The sequence below is a fragment of the Chiloscyllium punctatum genome, chromosome 15, assembly GCF_047496795.1.
Source record: "Chiloscyllium punctatum isolate Juve2018m chromosome 15, sChiPun1.3, whole genome shotgun sequence".
Classification (NCBI taxonomy): domain Eukaryota; kingdom Metazoa; phylum Chordata; class Chondrichthyes; order Orectolobiformes; family Hemiscylliidae; genus Chiloscyllium; species Chiloscyllium punctatum.
Genome location: NC_092753.1, coordinates 65,144,004 through 65,164,441, shown reverse-complemented (window position 1 = coordinate 65,164,441; position 20,438 = coordinate 65,144,004). Strand labels below are relative to the sequence as shown.

The 20,438-nt window shown below is 38.8% G+C and overlaps 1 protein-coding gene across 2 annotated transcripts in view; it reads right to left on the bottom strand.

Annotated features, from left to right (window-relative positions):
• The window catches only part of LOC140486339 (immunoglobulin-like domain-containing receptor 1), a 48,419-nt gene that overhangs the window by 6,301 nt on the left and 21,680 nt on the right, over nucleotides 1–20,438 (bottom strand). Inside the window, exons 2-6 of one of the 2 annotated variants that reach the window (XM_072585337.1) lie at nucleotides 17,219–17,352; nucleotides 14,303–14,473; nucleotides 5,658–5,807; nucleotides 2,867–2,986; nucleotides 865–1,011 (exon numbers count right to left, since the gene is read on the bottom strand). In XM_072585337.1, coding sequence (XP_072441438.1) covers nucleotides 865–1,011; nucleotides 2,867–2,986; nucleotides 5,658–5,807; nucleotides 14,303–14,426 — 541 coding nt within the window. In that variant the 5' untranslated portion in view covers nucleotides 14,427–14,473; nucleotides 17,219–17,352. The remainder of the gene's footprint in view (nucleotides 1–864; nucleotides 1,012–2,866; nucleotides 2,987–5,657; nucleotides 5,808–14,302; nucleotides 14,474–17,218; nucleotides 17,353–20,438) is intronic. The other variant, XM_072585335.1, reaches the window with a different exon arrangement.

Here is a 20,438-nt window from a genome sequence, read left to right as displayed (position 1 = left end):
GAAATATAGTTACTAATAAATATATTAATATTAAACAGTTGCTGGTATTTCATTTAGAAGCGAAAGATTATGCTAAACTGTAAAAGCAAAGCATGAAGATGCTGGATATTTGGAAAACAGAAAACGCCGCAGCATTCGGCAAATCCGGTAGCATCTGTGGGGTAGAAGCTGAGTTAATCAGCTGAATCTTTCAAGGAGTAGCTATCATAGTCAATTGCAAGCCACAGAGTTGTGTAAAAGCATGGAGAAATGAGAAATAACTACCAGCCTTCTCAAAGATAACTGTGTCTAATGGACAAAGAAACTAAACTCAAACTCTCCATTTTTAGAAATGTACCACTACTGACTATTGCATGACATGAGCCAATTATTTATTGGACTGATCACAGCTTTGTTGGGTAAAAAGAAGCATTTTGGCAAAGCTTTCCATCTTATATGCAGCAGTAAAATTCACAAGGAAACCAATTCGACATAAACACCAGTTCAAGGGCAAAACTAACATTTATACAGAGAGAGGAAAATCCTGATTGAGTAGCAAGTCACTCTGATTGGTAGAGGTATTGCCATGGAAAATGCTTAAGTTAATGGTAATTGACAGTAAACTGTCTGGCCTTGTAAGCAGGTTGACTGACTGAACCAGTGAATGGCATTTACGTGTTTGGCTGAGTTAAAACAGGCGCAGTACATGTACATGTTCTTTTTACCTGCAAAGAACAGTGCCCTGTGTATGTTCTTCAGCAATACTTGAGTTTGGTACTAGCATTGTTTCGATGGATTGATGTTGCAAATTCTTCGACATAGTTAGCTACTTATTTAGGGAAGGCCTGGAAAGAAAGGTAATTAATTTTTAAAAAAAGGCTTTACCTTCCTCTGGGCAACAACAACGTTTTGGGCAGCAGACACATCGGAGATAACAGCAGCACCTTTGTGGGCAACACTGGCACCAACAGATACTAATCAGTATGAACAACAGCAAAATGCCCATGATAATCAATATCACTGTGAGCCAATCTGCAACAAAAAGGAAAAGCAACAGGAATTAATAGCGCTGTCGGAGAATCTGTTGAAAAGGAGGACTCTCAGTGTTAGGCTTAATGCATTAACAAGTGCTCGTGTTACGTTAAGTGAGGTGTTGTATTTTCAACACACAGCTATCCCTTCATTTTATACATGCACTTTATCAAAACAGTCTTATTGAGTTTGTATGCAGTGTATGTACATTCACAAGCACATGTTTGGAAAATCGTCAACTTAGGCACCCACATTTATACACATTGATATGCAGTCAGTATGATCAATATCCTCTGCACTGCTGCATTGTGTTAGAGAGAAATTCAGAATATTAAAAATAAAATGTGTCACTGTGCCTGAATGCTTCATTGATATTTTCACAAATTACAGCGTTCTAAACATATGCATGTTTCGGAAGCTAACAGATGGTTATAAGAATGCTCCAAAAGATATTCCACTGAAGATGTTCTCATTACAGAAACAGAAAAATTCCTCTCAGATCTGCTGACAGCTGCAAGGTAGGCAGAAGAGAAGGGAAGTGAAACTCAAGGGAATTAAGGAGTGTGGTGTGGGGATCCTGATGGAGACTCAGAGTGTAGGAGAGTGTGTTCATGGGAGACAGACCTTGGGTAAGTTAGGGTTACCCAGTTAGGAAGAGATTCTTGAGGGAAGCGTCTGTTGTATTTACCTTTGAGGGGAGAGTAGGGTGCCCTGTTAGACTTCTCCTCCACCCCAAACTTGTTCTGCAAGCCTCAAAAACTGAAGTCAAGTAGGAAAGAGCCCTTGAAGTTCAGACCAGCTGCCTGTAAGCTGACCAGCAGTGCACATAAAACCCTGCCCAAAGTCATGTTTCCCAAAATTGTGATATTCATCTGTATTGATGTTATTTAAAATGTTGCCCTAGATTTTTCTATTGCATGGAATTGAAGGATGGTTGTTATTTCAACTTGCCCATCATCTTTCAACTCTAATTAATTCCTCCCACCAAGTTGTTGAAACTGCAAACAGTTGACAAAGTAGGCAGAGAAACACATCATCTCCTGAACCAAGAAGATTTAAGAATTAAATAAACAGCAGAAGGAGATGGAAGGAGTGTGAGTTGAGAGAGATAAATTTGATGTCAAATCAGCTGCAGATAACTATATAAACATCAGAAAGACTGTCTAGAGAGAAATAAAAAAAAGAAAGGAAAAGCAAAATTCTTTAAAGTTGACATTTTAAAAATCTCCTACATCAATTCACAATACAAAAAGATGGAGGGTCTACTCTTAAATTTAAATTTCCATGCCATAGCTTTTGACTGGCAGTTGTGAACAGCTATTATATAATCTTAAAAGGGGACTCACACTTGTTAGTTCTAAATATCTCCTGCAGTTTTAGTTCATTTCTACCATAGAAATGCAGTAAGAGTAACTTCAAGATGAGGCAAATAAAGTTATGAAAATCACTTTTAATTAACAATTTGGATATTCATATTTCTTCACTGGCCTCTTACTGAGGTTACTATACCATTTACACCAATAAAAAGGCAATACCATTATTCTTACAGAAAAATAAACCAGGGTCCATTGTTTTATCAGCTGAAGAGTTAGTTTTGAAAGGAAGGCAGAAAGTTGTGGTTTGAGAGAAATATTAGAAATTTGACTGCCTGCATTGATGTAAGTTACTGATTATAGATTGATAATGGTGTCATTTCATACCCATAATTGCAACTATCAAGAAAAGATGAGCAAACCAGTAATTAAAAATGACTAAGTCATTATGTTGCAGATATACTTCAGTGAAATGATTTAGTTCTAGAAAAGGGTAATTTAGAAAAAGCTTAACATGCAAACGAGTTTTAAAAAAAACTTACGTAAAACAATAAGGCGAACTTCTTTGTCTGAATCTCCTGTTGTATCTCCTGGTGCCTCAACTGTACAGAAGTAAACACCATGGTCCCACCACATCACTTCACTAATCCACAGGTCAGCCCCTACAAAATAAATACACGTAGGGTGCATTTCACAAAATTGATCTAGATTGACTGACTGTGTGGAGTTTGCACGTTCTCACCGTGTCTGCGTGGGTTTCCTCCGGGTGCTCCGGTTTCCTCCCACAGTCCAAAGATGTGCAGGTCAGGTGGATTGGCCATGCTAAATTGCCCGTAGTGTTAGGTAAGGGGTAGATGTAGGGGTATGGGTGGGTTGCGCTTTGGCGGGGCGGTGTGGACTTGTTGGGCCGAAGGGCCTGTTTCCACACTGTAAGTAATCTAATCTAATCTAATGGCTGATTCAAAGCAATTTTCAGGAAATGAAATGATACAAAAAAAAAGCAGTTAATTTCATTCTGGATCTGTAATGATGCTGCAGTAATTTTGCATTGCTGCCAATGTAGTGTTTGAACTTGGTTTGTTCACAAAGTTCCACTCAGCATCCTAAAGCAGATGGATATTGATGTTTCATCCACATTTGAGTAAAATGGACAATGGTTATCACTTTTCTCCAGATCACAGACTGGCAAATCTGCTAAGTTTGTTATGAAACTCTCAATGGCTACACAGGTGGTAAAAAAAATCCAGAGCTCAACCTTTTCTGGTGCAGCCTATTATGATCATCACATCAGAATGGCATCAAACATTGATGGGAATACCAAGGGGTGGATGACATAGAAAGAAGATGACAGTGGGAATGCAATGCAAGAGTCATGACATTTTATAAAACAGCTTTAGGTAATTTTGGGACACAAGTTAAACACCATTCACAACTCAGCTATGGAAGCAGTCCATGTCCAAATGAAGCAAGACCTGGACAACGTCTAGGCTTGGGCTGACAAGTGACAAATAACATTCATGCCACAAGTGTCAGGCAATGACCATCTTCAACAAAAGAAAATCCATGATTCCATGATATTTAGTAGCATTACGATTACTGAATCCCCATTAACATCATCCTGGGGTTAACACTGACCAGCAACTGGCCTGGGCTGGCCATACAAACACAGTGGCTACAAGAGCAAGTCAAAGGCTAGGAGTGTTGCAGGGAGTAACTCACCTCCTGACTTCCCAAAGCCTGTTCATCATCCACAAGGCACAAATCAAGAGTGTGATGGAATATTCCCCACTTGTCTAGACAGGTGCAGCTACAACAACTATCAAGAAGCTTGATACCATCCAGGACAAAGCAGCCCACTTAATTAGCACCACATTCACAAACAAACATTCACTCTGTCTCCAATGTGCAGTAGCAGCAGGGTATGCCATCTATAAGACACACTGCAGAAATTCACCAAAGATCTTTAGACAGCACCTTCAAAACCCACCACCAATTCTATAATCGAAGGCCAAGGGTAACATATACATGGAAACACCACTTCCCAAAATTTCCCTCCAAGCTACTTACCATCCTGACTTGAATGTATATCACCACTGCCTCACTTTTGTAGGATCAACTTCCAGAACTATCTTCCTAACAACATTAATTATACCTATATCCTAGGACTGCAGCAGTCCAAGGTGGTCACTTTGTCAAGGGAAATTAGGGATGGGCAACCATGCTGATCCAGACAGCAAAGCCCACATTCTATGAATGAATAACAACAAAATAAAGTTCAGCAAAGAATAGAATAGGATGGACAAAACATGAAAGGTATATTATATTTAAGTTTATTTCCATGGGTATTTTTTAATAAAGGTTGAGTCCTTCACAGCCCGACTCCGGACAGTCAGGATTTAAAATTCTTGAAACCCTTTCCCCAAACCTCTGCTGATTTTCCAAAACAAATTCTGAAAGTATTGTCATGTAAACATTTTCCATAATTTTCATTTGTTAGTTTGTATTAAAACAACTGGTGGGCTTCCATCGGTATTGCTCACAGTCTTGTGCCTACAATGCTGTTTTAATGCTTAGATCGTGCTTTTATCAATAAAATTTAAAGGAATTTTAAAGGATTGTTTGCTACTGAGATTGAAGACTTCAGGCAATGACAGATTTTCTTTTTAAAAAGAATTATAGGTTTCTGCAACAGTGAGAGGTTTTGAATTATAGTAGATCCAAGATTTAAATCTAGTACAGGTCATTCTGCTATAACATGCATTTCATTAATGTAAATTCACTACAACACAATTGACAAATTGGGGACACTGTTTCTACTGTGTGAACTTTTAAAGTGTGCATTGGTTATAATGCGATTTGGCCCCATTAGTTTAAATGGTGTTGCTAATACACGATTTTCTTGTAACACAAGGGTTGCACGAGAACACAACTACCGCGTTATTGCGGAATCAATTGTCTCGTCTTATGGCATCAGTTAGGCAGTAACTTTCAGTAAAGTGGGACTACATTGAATATCTTTCTCTTATTAATAGATGATACACTTCCACACACCAAGGAACTTTTTCTTTAATAAGGACTCCCTGATTGCTATAAATATAAACATGCATCAGAATATCCCAAAGAGGCCAAGAATTTAATAACTGTTCAAACTGGCAAGGTCTTAGCTATGCTCAGTAAATCAGTCTCTCATGAGAGTACAACATAGGTGAAACTTTAGCCAGTTAAGAAAGTCATGAAAATGTTACGTGAAAATGTAAACAAATACATTATAATGATTGGTATAGCTTGCCCTCCCACTGATTGAAGTACAGTTATTCTCAAAGTGTGGCTTACTGTTCTGAATAGTAATCTTCCGTTGTCTATATTCATGCCCCAGAATTGGCTCATTCTGTCCCCGTTTCTGAATAACAATTCGCACAGTGCGTTGGTCGTCATGGCAATCGTTGGTAGGATCTTGGCCCATACTCAGCATAGCAATGTATGCTGGAAGAGAAAAATAACATTTATAAAGATAATCATCTATTTCTTTTTTTCACCTCACCTAAAGTTAATGGTTAAATGGTTGCACAAGCCTCAGCAAACACTGGACTATGTAAATTCATTTAAGGCATATTTCAACTGTTTTACAGACCAAAGAACTACAGCAATTGGAGGAGCAGCCATTTAGTATATCACATGTCTATGCCAACTTGCTTGACATCCAAAACGAAATCAAAATATCCTCCATGCTCCCCACCACTTTCAAATAATTTTCTAATTCCTCTCAAATGATTCACTGATCACTGTCCCAGCCCCATATATCTTTAAATTTCTTCATAGGTTTTGCTTCACTGACTTTGTGTACATAAACATATTTCTAAACTAGCTTGACAAATTCTGTAACTTACCTAGTAAATGTAATTAAAATACAATTACAATTTCTTTTTTACATCTGCTAATTTTTAATCCCTGAAATATTTCTAACATCCTATTAAAAAGAATCAATTAACCTTATTCCTTAGATAGTTCGCACCAATTTCATGCACAACTAAATATTGCTTTGATCTCATCAACAACCTGCCTTTTAATTTCTAACTTTATTACTCTCACGGCAGATTCTTTTATGACTTGCAGTCTGCACAAATTAAATCATTTAGAGCTCTTCTCATCATGTGATAATTTCTGGTTTCTTTGTATGGTGAGTATTATCTATACAGTGATAAGATTGAGAAATGTTGATGTAGAATGAGACCTGGGTGCTATACACTAGGTCACGGATAGCAAGCATGAAGGTGCAGCAAGTACTGAGGAAAGAAAATGATATATTGGCCTTTATAACAAGAGGCTTTGAGTACAGGAGCAAGAAATTCTTATTGCAGTTGTGCCAGGTCCTGATGAGACTACATCTGAAATAGTGCATATAGTTTTGAGCCCTTTACCCAAGAAAGGATATAATTGCAATTAAAAAAAAGAATGCAGGGAAGGTTTTCTAAATGGACACCTGGATGGCAGGTTAGACTTACGGGAAAGGGAAGATATGGAGTAGATTGGGCCAAAATTGCTGATGTTTAGAATCAGGGTGGAACTCATTGAAACATCTAAAACTCTAATAGGGCTGAACACACTGAATGCAGGGATGATATTTTCCCTGGCTGGGGGGGTCAGAGCAAAGGGTCACAGTCTCAGGATGTACAGTAAACCATTTTAGACTGAGATGAGGAGAAATATCTTAACTCAGAACTTGTAGAATTAAATGACCACATGAGGCTGTGGATGTCAAGTTATTAAATACATTCAAGAAAAGAACAGATTTCTAGAGACAAATATGTCATGGAGTACGGCAGAGTTAGGAATATTGCATAGAGACAAGGGGATCACAAGGGTAAAGCAATGAACAAACAAGCGAGAACTGAAAGTGCAAGGCTTTCCCTTACAGTGCTGTTTTACTTTGTGAATCAATGTGTTAAGCAAGCATATTTAGCAGATCCTGAAACGTGATCAAAAGCCAGTTCTAGTAATTATACTGGTGACCCTTACACTCGATCAGCACATGAGCAATACACATGATCATGCTGAATGGCCTTATTCCTGCTCATATTTTCTACATTTCAATGTTTTCAAATATAGTTTAATTTTGCTATTCCTCAGGATCCAATTATCCACAGTATATTTTTAAACACCATTAAAATTTTGTTTTTGAAAGGATACTGCCACATATCATAAAGGAGGATCAGACGGGGTTTATTAAGGGCCGTAGATCATCCAATAATATTAGAAGGGTTTTGAATATGACTCAAGCCTGCCATCAGGGAAAGATACCAGGAGTAGTAGTCTCATTAGACGGGGAAAAGGCATTCGATGGGTTGAATGGTCATATTTGTTTTACACATTGGAAAGGTGTTTACCAAATGGGTCTCAACATTGTATAGTGATCCCAAAGCAGTTGTGGTTACCAATGGATTAGGTTCGGATAGCTTTAGTGTGGGTAGGGGCTGCCATCAGGGATGTCCCCTCTCGCCATTGTTATTTACGCTAATAATTGAACCACTAGCAGAAGCTATACGGGCTGATCCTAATATAACTGCCCCGAGGGTTGGTACAGGTAAACGTAAAGGGTAATTTTATGCAGATGATGTTCTCCTATTCCTCAGTAATCCTCTGATGTCCGTACCTCGCTTAATCCAAGTTATTAATACACTTAGCGCATTCTCAGGCTATAAAATTAATTTCTCAAAATCGGAGGCTATGCCAATGGGTGGGCTTGCTATGATACCCCACTTAGTGGACGGATCCCATTTTCCCTTTCCGTGGTCCCTGGAGGGTTTCTTATATTTAGGCATTTTTATTGCCCCAGTATTTGGTCAGTTATACAAGGCTAACTTTGTGCATTTACTGGAGAGGATGAGGCAGGACCTCGAGCGATGGGGGTATCCTCCATCAGTACTATTTATCATTTACTACATGATGAAGTATCAGGAGATATGGACAATCTGCTTAAAACATGGGATCAGGATTTGGGACTAGAAATCTCTATAGAAACGTGGAATGACATTTGGGAAAACACCAGAAGAATCACCATCTGTAACAGAACTCAGGCTATCCAGCTGAAGATACTTCATAGGGCCCATATAGCACCGATTCGATTGGCAAAATTTAAGGCAGGAGCATCTCCAATGTGTCCCAAATGTAAAATAGAAGTGGGCGCTCTTGTACATTGTTTATGGACCTGTCATAAGATCCGTAGATACTGGACTAAAGTAGCAAGTACCCTGACAGAAATTAAAGTGGACCCTGTATCTCTGCTTTTGGGCTTTTCGAACTTTCCCTCCCTGGACATGTACGGGAAGAGACTATTTTCTATTCTCTCTTTCTGTGCAAGGAAAAATATTTTGGTAAACTGAGTGGCTGAGGGCCCCCCTGGACTTTCAAATTGGCACAGATTAATGGAATGTATTCCCCTTGAATTCCTTACAAATATGGTGCACCGAAAGACCGAATTATTTTATAAAATATGGCAGCCCTTCTTGAATTATATGAATACAGATATTTTGGCTATCCTAACAAGGGCTTTTATTTAATTGAGATTACGAACCTGGCTGGTCCGGGGCCCCTTGGGAGAGGAATCCCGCACGAATACGGGTTTTGTTACATTTGATGTTAACACATTCCGAGTATGTATCTCACTATCCAATTTCTGTGTTGTCTGCTGTTTTTTTTCCTCTTTCTCTTATTTGAATAATGTAAGAGACTTAAATATACACTCTGGTTAGTTGTAGGTTAGATTAGTAGTTAGTTGAGTTCTGTTTATTTTTCTTGGTAGTTTTCTTTTGTTAAATTTTGGTTATTATATATTTAAGATTTAATTGTATATCAATGTTTGTACTTGAGAGTTTTGTTTATTTTTGTAAACTTGTAAAAATGTTAAATTTCCAATAAAAATATCTATTAAAAAAAAAAATTTTGTTTTTATAATTCGCCCTTTTGGTCCCACTTAAATCTTCCTGCTTCGCTGGAAAATTTCTTGTTTTTTTAGATTAGATTACTTACAGTGTGGAAACAGGCCCTTCGGCCCAACAAGTCCACACCGACCCGCCGAAGCGCAACCCACCCATACCCCTACATTTACCCCTTACCTAACACTACGGGCAATTTTGCATGGCCAATTCACCTGACCTGCACATCTTTGGACTGTGGGAGGAAACCGGAGCACCCGGAGGAAACCCACGCAGACACGGGGAGGACGTGCAAACTCCACACAGTTAGTCGCCTGAGGCGGGAATTGAACCCGGGTCTCTGGCGCTGTGAGGCAGCAGTGCTAACCACTGTGCCACCATGCCGCCCATTGTTGAGTACTGCACATCGAAAATACTGCTGACCTTTGTGCAGATAGAGCAAAGGTCATCAATATAATTACTAGGTCTAGTTTTTTGATCACGTTTGAGGAACTGCTAAATATACTTACTTAACACACTGATTCACATGTTAAGATGGCACCTTTAGGAAAAGACTTGCACTTTCAGTTCTTTACACTCTCCTTGCAATTCCATGTGACTATCACATTTACTTCAGCTTTGAATGCATGCCCAACCAACAACTATTTAGTTACCCACTTGTCTTGAACTGACTGAAATAAGCAATATCTCAAATACAGTTGTTAAAAACAAGTTTATCAAGCTGCAGTTTCTTTAGGTTCCTGTTTTTTTTAGAAAAAGCTGTTGTTGCATCATTGCATATCATAAATCCCCTTCGCAAGCCTTTCACATTTATCTTACTCCACTTGGTGTTTATATTTTACATCAGCAAATGTAAAACAAAATGTCTGTACCTCAAATGACGGCAAGTTATAATGGAAGACAGGTTTGCCAACTCTCATCCTAAAGTTTCCAGGAATTAAAGACCTATTTTCAGTACATGGCTGAGAACAACCCGTGAGAGAAAATAACAAGAACAATAACTAATTGTCCTTAAAAACAAAAAGCTGTTGAACAGTTTTGTTCACTGGTTACAAAAACAAATCATCTAAATCATGTAGTGACATCAAAGTCACTTTCTAATTTTCAAAGAAAGTTATTGCACCATGGGGTTAGACATGGGCCAAGAGTAGAGATGAGATGGTTGGCAGTGGGAGATTGCGTGACAAAATCTGTGGGAATATGCCCATCAGGAATTGGAAACTTGAATCACGAATCATCAAGGCTCTCAGACATATTTCTACTTTGAGAGCAGATAATTAATAAAAAAAAAGGCCCGCTTGACATTTATTTCAAAATCCAGTCCAAGGTTGCTGAGCAGTGCTTTTACGAATACCAGAAATCTCCTGTTCTTGTATTTTTCTATGATCGTGCTAAGAATAAAAATGGGCACAGATTAGATCAGTGCACCCACATCCAGTTATCCCCCAGCCCTCTAATCCCAAATTGTATCAAGTGCAACAGCTTGAATTGATATAGTGCCTTTATGGAATGAAACATCCCGAGGTGCCTTTCCCCTGAAGACTACACTTAGTCTACACTCCCTCTGTGCAAATCCATTGGAAATGGTTCCGTGTTTTTATTTTGTCCACATATCGTCACAAAAGTTCACACACTGTTGTTTCTCCTGTTTGAGTTATGTAAACTGTTGAGTTTCAGGGTCTACCAGCTCGCATAATATTTTGCTCCAGTGAATTTAAATATAAAATTTCCAAAAATCTATTTCATTGCAATGCACATGTTCATGACTCTTTTCAGTTTAATTATATTTCTATATATCTCTCCAAGCCTGATTTTGCAACATAATCATCCCACCTGGCCATCCTTTTAAAGTAAATATGATTTCCAAAATGAAAAAGTGGAAAAGGAAAATATATAACTTTAAAAATTTTGAACTGACAACAGACTGTAGGTCATATCAGGAACCTGCAGTGGAGCTCTTAAAACTCTCAAGTGAGCGCAAGACTTCACTAATTTATTCTTCTTTGATAAAAATGGACAAACAGAACAGCTTGCCTTTATATAGCATCCCGTTAATATACAAATGTCCCTAAATGTATTTGTTATATAGTCTCCCATAGCAATTGTTTTACACAAACCAAATCATAAGATTAGTAACACCACAAAATAGCATTTGTTATGTTTAATGAGAAATGTTGATGAGAATCCTCCACCTATCCTCAGATAATATCACCCAACTTTAAACATCGATCTAAATGACTGGAACAAGCTGCGTTTCATTGAGGTATGGCATCTCAACATTGAAGAACTCCTTTAATTTTTGTAACAGAATGGGAGCCTGAACCACATGTCAAAATCCCAGAGTGAAATCTGAACTTTCTGATTCAGCTAGGAATGTTGTCAATTATGTCAAATTGTTAATACAGTCTATTAAGTTTTAGAATTGTTGTAGATCAGAGATACGTAGGATCGTGTTCAAAGTGACTGAGATTGCTGAGTGGTGAAAATATCCTCTTTATGTGGCATCTGCAGTGGTGCATTTCAAGACAGCGATGGAATCCAAAGTACAGTTTTACAGTAGCCTCTTTTATGCAGTTTTTACGTACATTAAAATTTTAGCACTATGTTGTTACATAGTTGCATCTATTGTACACAAGTGTATGTGACATCTGTCCTGGTGAAGCAGAAGGTAGGTTAAGTTCTTGCTAAATGCTGGCTGTTACTCCTGATGGGATTAGAATGTCTGTCCAGTCTAACTTGCATAATTAAGAGGTGTTAGCCCCTTTGTCTTTAAAGTTAGCAATGGTAGTAAAAAATATTAGACCTATATGATCTAAATAAGTGAGAAATTATACGTGTACTTAATTAAAGTACAGAAGGTATTAAACTGATCTCTTGCAAGTGGGTCATAAGATTTCATTTACTATTGCCAATTCCTACATGTTCATTCATGCTGTTTTGATAGCAAGTTTTTTTAAAGGGGGTTGCGCACCTATCTAATATGTATTTAAAATGTATAAATCCATACGTTAGTACAAGATGGTAATCCTCAGTAAAAGTTAGAAATTGGTACTACGGTGTTATAGAAATAGGTAGCATATAAGGAAATGTCAAAGTGATAAAAAGCAGCACACTGTAGGGACTTGCTGGTGGAGGAAACTGTTTGATTTCCTGAAGCCTATTCAGATCCTGGGAGATGGTTACCAAGGGCTAGTTAGTTTATAATCTTTCCATAATTTCGAGTGAGTTATGGAGCCAAATTGGCATTATTTGAAGTAGGTTACAATATTAACACTTATTTGGGGTAGCCTTTCATACAGAAACAGGTCTAAACACTGCTTGCAGCATGGAGCAGATAAGAATTTAAAGATATAAAGAAACAATAATGGGTTGGCAGCATAGGAAGGGATGTTTAGTTTAGTTTATCTTGTAAAAGTAAAATGTACAACAAAATACGGTCTTATGAATGAATGAATGGAAAAGTGGTAGAGCACTTGCAAGTGAGTTAGTAAAGAGAATCTTAATCCAAATGTCTCTCAGATAATTACTTATATTCAATGTTCAGAGCAAAATATTACATTTCCATTTTCAATATCTCCTTTTGTTAAAACACAACATTTATGAAATAATACCTGCAGCTTAAATGTCTTATATGTAAACACATAGAAAAGCAAGCTGCAGGACAAACTGAATTGCTGTATATTCAATCTTATTCTTATTACTAACCAGTGAAATTTAAAATTTCAAGAAAGATGCAAACCTTTGAAATTTATGTCTACTTGCAGTGATAAGTAGAAGCACTATTTCAGCATGAAGTACTGAAATAACAGAAGACAGGACATGCTTCTAATTAAGGAGTACTGTTTGTACATGTTTGTGGTGTAATTCCACTTTCTCACATTAGATGGTACTATTGGTCAGTTGACCATATATTACAGCAGACAGCTTTTATTGTTACCAAGTGGCCCACTTATTCAAGCAGGAGCAGGTTTCTTCAATAGTCATTTTGCAAGAATACGGTGGCGGCACGGTGGCACAATGGTTAGCACTGCTGCCTCACAGCGCCAGAGACCTGGGTTCAATTCCTGCCTCAGGCGACTGACTGTGTGGAGTTTGCACGTTCTCCCCGTGTCTGCGTGGGTTTCCTCCGGGTGCTCCGGTTTCCTCCCACAGTCCAAAGATGTGCAGGTCAGGTGAATTGGCCATGCTAAATTGTCCGTAGTGTTAGGTGAGGGGTATGGGTGAGTGGCGGGTCAGTGTGGACTTGTTGGGCCGAAGGGCCTGAATCCACACTGTAAGTAATCTAATAGTGAGGTCTGCAAATGCTGGAAAGTTAGTTTCGATAAACTGTGGAGCTAGAAAAAAGAAATGGTACTTGACCTGAATAAAATAGATTGTAAACACAAAAACTATATAATAATGAGGATGATAATGCTCTCATATCACAAGACTGTCAATAGGCCATTTATGTTTTAGAGCTTGTGCCACCTCTTCCCGGTCTTAAACTGGACAGTTACAATATCTTAGAATTCAAGAATGAGTGTTCTGATGGAAAGCATCAACTTGTTAAACGCCAGCCTTGTTTTTAGTCCACAGATACAGCATGACTTGCTGACCTGCAGCATTTCCAATTTTTATTTCTGATTTCCAATATCCACAGTGCTTTGTATTTATTAATGAAATTTACTGCCTGGGCTCAAAAAGAATTGTCATTTAAAAGGTATCAGAGGTCACTGGTACCATGCAAAGCAAACAGTGCCAACATGAGAGAGGGGGAATAAGGTCTTAAATCTATTTTCCTGACGTGGGGTCTTTAGTATGCTTTATTAGTTAGTATATGATACAGCAATAGGACTTTGTTTCAATACCTGTCACAAAATGAATTATAAAATGTGACATACCGAGTTTTGACAACTTATTCAATGCTTTAAAAAATCACTATAGAATTATATTAAATTGACAAAATAAAGTATTACATATAAGGGTCACTGAACAATTCTTTCACAAAGTCCAGAGGCAGTAGAAATGCAAAAGAACAAGTGGGAAATGTTGAATAGTAACACTTACATGACGAATAGTACTCCATAATGGGGTCTTTGCAAAATGACTTGAAACGCCAGGTGACAACAACATCCTGGGACTGAGAAGACGTTGAATAATCACACCTTAGAGCAATGGATGAGAAAAGCATTGTGACACGTTGGGTTTCCTGCACCGTCACCAACAATGCAAGGCATGCTGAAAGAAAGGGTTACAGATAGTCAACAGAATAGCTCGATGAAGATTAAAACATTAAATTGGTAACTACTTTGGTTGAAAGGGAAGTACATTAAAATCATGCAAATGGTACAGAAATAGGATATTAACAATACACCCACTGGTTAATAACTCCCTAAGTGATGCTCCCATTAGTGTGCCTCAAAAACAACACTATCTTATAACTGGGTAATGGAGTTTTGTTCCCTGACTGGATACAGAGTCTGCCAAGTCTTCAATCGATCACTAGCAGCAGATCAGAGATGCTATAGAGAGTGGATGCACAGGAACCCAGTCAGATGTAAGAGGTCAGAACTGTTTCATTAAGTGACTGGGCAGATATTTCAGAAATGCCTATTACAGGGATAATTCAGGGAATATCGTGTCATTGATTTTCAAATTGTATGGATTCCACTTTGAATGAATAATGGTTGGATGATCTCAGAAGCTGAGTGTTTGCAACCTCTACAGAGGCAAAACATACTTAATATTTTTAAAACATATTTTGAGCGGTTACTTTTGAATTGTGCAAGAAATGTTACAATGCTGGATTGAAAACTAGAGACTGCTATATCACAAAGATATAGGGAGGGTAAGGGAGTAAATATGCCCGGTCCAACTTTGTGGTCATATTTCATAATCACTTTTGGTAAAAGAATAGTAATGTTAAACTTAAACTAAATGGAGATAACAGTATATAGATATATCTCTAACTCATCCTAGTTTAAGGGTACCCTTTATTGGTAAAATATTTGGGTAGGAGTGTAATTGTAAACAGCTTTTTGGTTAGAAAACCATATATAAAAATGTACAAATCCATTCATTTGCTTACATATGAAAAGAAACATTAGGCAGGTCAGCCTTTGCTGTCCAGTTTTGAATTGTCAGGATTACTTGACAACCATCCACAAGCTAGATGTGCTGTTACTCTGGTATAGAGAGGATATGGTCCTCCTTTAGAAACCCAACAGATCAGAGACAAGAAAGTAACTACATGCAGTGTAGTGCAGCAGATGTTACAGATGATATAAAACATGTACTATTGGTTTTCAAATTACATCATCTAATTTAATATCTAAAATTTCATGGACTTGAAATTGTTTAATCAAAAACTAAAAACACTGACTTAAAACAGCCAGAGCATCATCTGCTGTTTTTTTTTAAAACCTATACTCAGAATGTTTGGTTGTTGACAAAACTGCAATAACTAAACTTGGGCTTATGCTCAAAACATCGATTCTCCTGCCCCTCGGATGCTGCCTGACCGGCTGTGCTTTTCCAGACTCTGATTTCCAGCATCTGCAGCGCTCACCTTTTCCTTGGAGACAATTAACTCAGGAATGGAAATTCAGCTGCATGTGGCAGAAGAGAGAAAGTAGAGCTTTGATTGCAGAACTGAAACCAGCTGAGAAAAGAAAACGGTCTCTCAAGAAAATATGTTCGGCAACAATATGGATTTTTAAAAATCTGTTTGTGCTTCGGCTAAGGTGCATACGTAAAAGCAGTAACATTTCTGAAATAAATTGATTGAAAAAAACTTAAAATGGGAGTATATAGCTGGAGAAACTGACTTCAAAACTACTTTTTAATTTTTAAAGATCTTTAAGCAATGCATGCATCCATGCATTTCCAAAATTAGAGGTCAGCACTAGAGTTGGATTTTAAAAGATGTTTGAGCGCATGGGGAGTGTACAAGTTGGGGATGTGTCTACACGTGTGTATGTGGGCATGCGGGATGTATTGTGACATCACATCCTTATTATTTTCATCGGGGTTAGGTTATAACATTGGTCTCTGTCCCAAGAAAACCTCGAGTGGGTCCTTACTGCGGTAGAAATTAGATACAGCAGGTCTTCAATTAAAGTTGTAGTTGCATTCCTAAAAAGCATGATTAAACAAAATGACTTGTGTGAATGATGGCTTCCCACAGAAATCAAATGTTAAAGGCAGAGTGAAGTTCGCTTGGACATTGCGCACCCAAACAAAAATTCCATCTAATGGTTGAAATACGTGTGCAATATTGCATTCCTTGCTGAAATAATTGATGCAGAACTAAATACAGAAAAAACATATTACAATGCTTAAAACTGCATACAAATTTAAATTGACCAGGTCCCATCCCAGAAACTACTTGTATGACTGACACCTGCTACGAGATGAATGCCAAGGAATCGGTGTAAATTCTGGAATGAAATGAAGTTGTCTTTGTTATATGGTATTGGGAGCTGGGTTGTATTGGAGAACAGAGGTGTGCCTTTTAACCAGCCCTGTGCCACGTCATACTCTATCAAAGTCTCAAAATACATTGTGAACCTGACCTCTACATAAAAAGGACAGTAGTAGTCCTTGGCAATAATACACTTGGGTCAGGTGTACATTTTGAAAGACAAAAATGGGTGATGGTTGGGTTTTACAAGGTCTGCATGAAAATCCAGGCCATGCACTTACAAGGCAGTTTAATTAATCACTTATAAATTGCCCTTTGACTTCCATTCCAGATGCTACACTTGCAACACACTATAATCACTCAATAAACAGTCAACTAGAGTCAGACCCAGAGTCAAGGGTTGAATACTGTAATTCTACAAAAGAAATGTGCCTGATTTTGCTGCAGAATGCATTCTATGTGAAAGTTGTTTTCACTTTAAAGCTTAACTTATTGAATGCAAAATTGCAAGTTTTGAAACAAAGGACAAATTCACGGATGCATACAAAATCAAATCGAACCTTGTGTATTTTAAAAAGTATTACTCAATGTGGCTGGTGAAAGGTACTTCAAGTTCCACTTCCGCACGAACAGAAATTTCAGCACAAATACAGTTCTTGGTCAGGTGATATTCGCCCCAGATTTCATTAGGGTTCTATCCACATAAAACATATAAATAAAGGACAAAAGTAGAAAATCAACTACTGTCTACTCCTGGATATTTGCTGAGCGCCTTTCCCCCAAAGTAAAAATGCTACTTGGTAAAGGTAAAAAAAAGTCCTTTACAGAAGGAGACTGCCATCCTTACCAGGTCTGGCCGACATGGGACTCCAGGCCCATGGCAATGTGGTTGACTCTTAACTGCCCTCTGAACAATTAGAAATGGACAATGAATGCTGGCCTAGTCATCCCATGAATGATTTTTTTAAAATTAAGAAGACCATAAGACATAGGAGCAGAAATAAGGCCATTTGGCCCATCGAGTCCACTCCGCCATTCAATCATGGCTGATGGGCATTTCAACTCCACTTACCCGCATTCTCCCCGTAGCCCTTAATTCCTTGTGACATCAAGAATTTATCAATCTCTGCCTTGAAGACATTTAGCGTCCCGGCCTCCACTGCACTCTGCGGCAATGAATTCCACAGGCCCACCACTCTCTGGCTGAAGAAATGTCTCCGCATTTCTGTTCTGAATTTACCCCCTCTAATTCTAAGGCTGTGTCCACGGGTCCTAGTCTCCTCGCCTAACGGAAACAATTTCCTAGCGTCCACCCTTTCCAAGACATTCAATTAAAGAGGAACAAAACTTCACCACTAGAACAGTCAAGTTTAACTGTTGAAGCCTGTTTACCTGGTCTGGTCTACATGACTTCAGACCCACAGTAACAGGTTAGATACTTAAATGCTCTCTGAAATGGCCTAGCAAGCCAGTCAATTGTAACAAACCACTCAATATTGACCTAGGCACTGGGAAATGACAATGGCTGCAAAGTATTTCTTACTACCATCTTGAGACTTTTACCAAAACAGAGAACTGCAGCATAGACTAGTAAAGCAACAACCCATCAGCTACACTCACAAAGTCATACCTTACAGATAAATATCCCAGACACCACCATCATAGTTTCTAGGTGCAATCTGTCCTACCAACAAGACTAATCGACCAGGACTGGCAGCATGATTGCATACAGTCAGGAGGAAGTTGCCTACGGAAACATTGACTCTGGACCCCATGAAGTCTCATGGCATCAGGAGAAGACTGGACAAGGAAGCTTGCTGCTGACTATCACCTCCACTTGCCTCTTCCACCTCAGCTGGCAAATCAGTACACCATCATATGTAACTCCAATTGGAAGCAGCACAGAGGATGACAAAGGCCCATAATGTATTCTGGATGGCCACGTTCACCACCAAGTGTTGCTCGATAGCATCAATACTAATGGAGTCCAACTGCTTGACTGGCTCTGCAGGGAAGTGGGAAATGGTGTGAATCAAAAAGAGAAAAACCTATTTCACCTTATCCTCACTAAACTACTCGTTGCAAATGTACACAAAGTCTTTGTAAAGATCAAGTTCAAGCCTTGTCTTCACACTGAGGATGCCTACCATCCTGTCGTGTGACACAATTCTGCTAAGTGGGATATACTTTGAACAGATCTAGTAGACCAAAACCAGGCATCCATAAAGGCACTGCAGCTCATCCACAGCAACTGACTCGTACTCAAGCACAATCTGAATCCTCATGGCATGGCACTTACCCTACTCTACCATCACCATTGACCCTGATACAATGAGGAGTGCAGGGTGCTTGTTGGAGGTTCACAAAGCATACCTAAAAAAGGTGAGGGGTCAACCTGGTAAAGCTGCCACATAGACCATTCGCATATTTACATTGGACGTATCAGACAACAGGTGGAGCTAAGTGATTCCACAATCAACAGATAATTTCAAAGCTCTGTAGGCCTGCTACCTTCATTCTTAAATAATGGTGGATAAATTACAAGAAAAGACAGTTCCATAAATATCTCCAACTCAACAATGGGAGTGGCAAGCATAATCGGTGCAACAAGACAAGTTGAAGTATTTACATCCATCTTCAGCCAGAAGTGCGAAGTGGGTGCTTCATTTCAGTCTCTCAGATCCACAGTGACAGACACCAGTGTCCAGCCAATTTTTTTTCACTCCACATAATATCATGAAATGGCTAAAGACACTGAATACTGCAAAGGCCACGGGCCCTGACAACATCCCAACAGTAGTAAAGAAAACTTATACTCTTTTCAAAGATAGTGCATATCCACAAAACATAAGTCAGGATGTGAAGAGTACAACACCAATAACTCCCGAGCGGCATGACATCATCCATTTGATTGCCATTCTATCCATTATCTTCAACATTCACTCTGTGCACCATAATGCATTATAACAGCAGTAATGTATTATTTACAATCACTATGTCAAATCACCTAGGCTCCTTCAACAACACTTTACAAACCCATGAGCTTTATCACCTAGAGCAACAAGGGCATGGAAGTACTCCTGTATTCCAGATACCGTTGCTGTAATTTGGTCAAAATCCTGGAACTTTTTTCCTAATAGCATTGTGGGTTTTAGCTATAGTACAGGTAGCACTGCTGGCTCACAGCACCAGGAATCTGGGTTCGATTTCAGCCTTGGGTGACTGTGTGGTGTTCTACCCTATGTGGGTTTCCACCTGGTGCACTGGTTTCCTCCCACAGTTCAAAGGTATGCAGAATAGGTGAATTGGCCATGGTAAACACCAAGTTATGGGGGTAGGGTGGGATGCTTGTCAGAGGGTCGGTGCAGACTTGATGGGCTAAATGGCCTCTATCTGCACTGCATGGATTCTATGATTCTCTAACGCCCGAAACTTCAGCACTTCAAGAAAGCAATTCATCACCATCTACGTAAGGGCAATTAGTGATGCACAATAAATGCTGGCCCAGCATGGGATGTTCACATCCCATAAATAAAAAGCAACCCAGTGAGGCAAAATATTTCAGTAAAGACCCAAAGATAAGGGCGAGCTTCAGGCAAGCACAGATTTTGAGGGCAAGGAACATCAATTCAGAACTAGATTCAGCACTGAATCAGTATGTCCTGAAGAAGGGTCACTGGACCCGAAAGGTAACTGTTTTCTCTCCACAGATGCTGCTAGACTTGCAGAGATTTTCCTGCAATTTTTGTTTTTGTTTCATTACTGAAGTCAAAGTTCCAT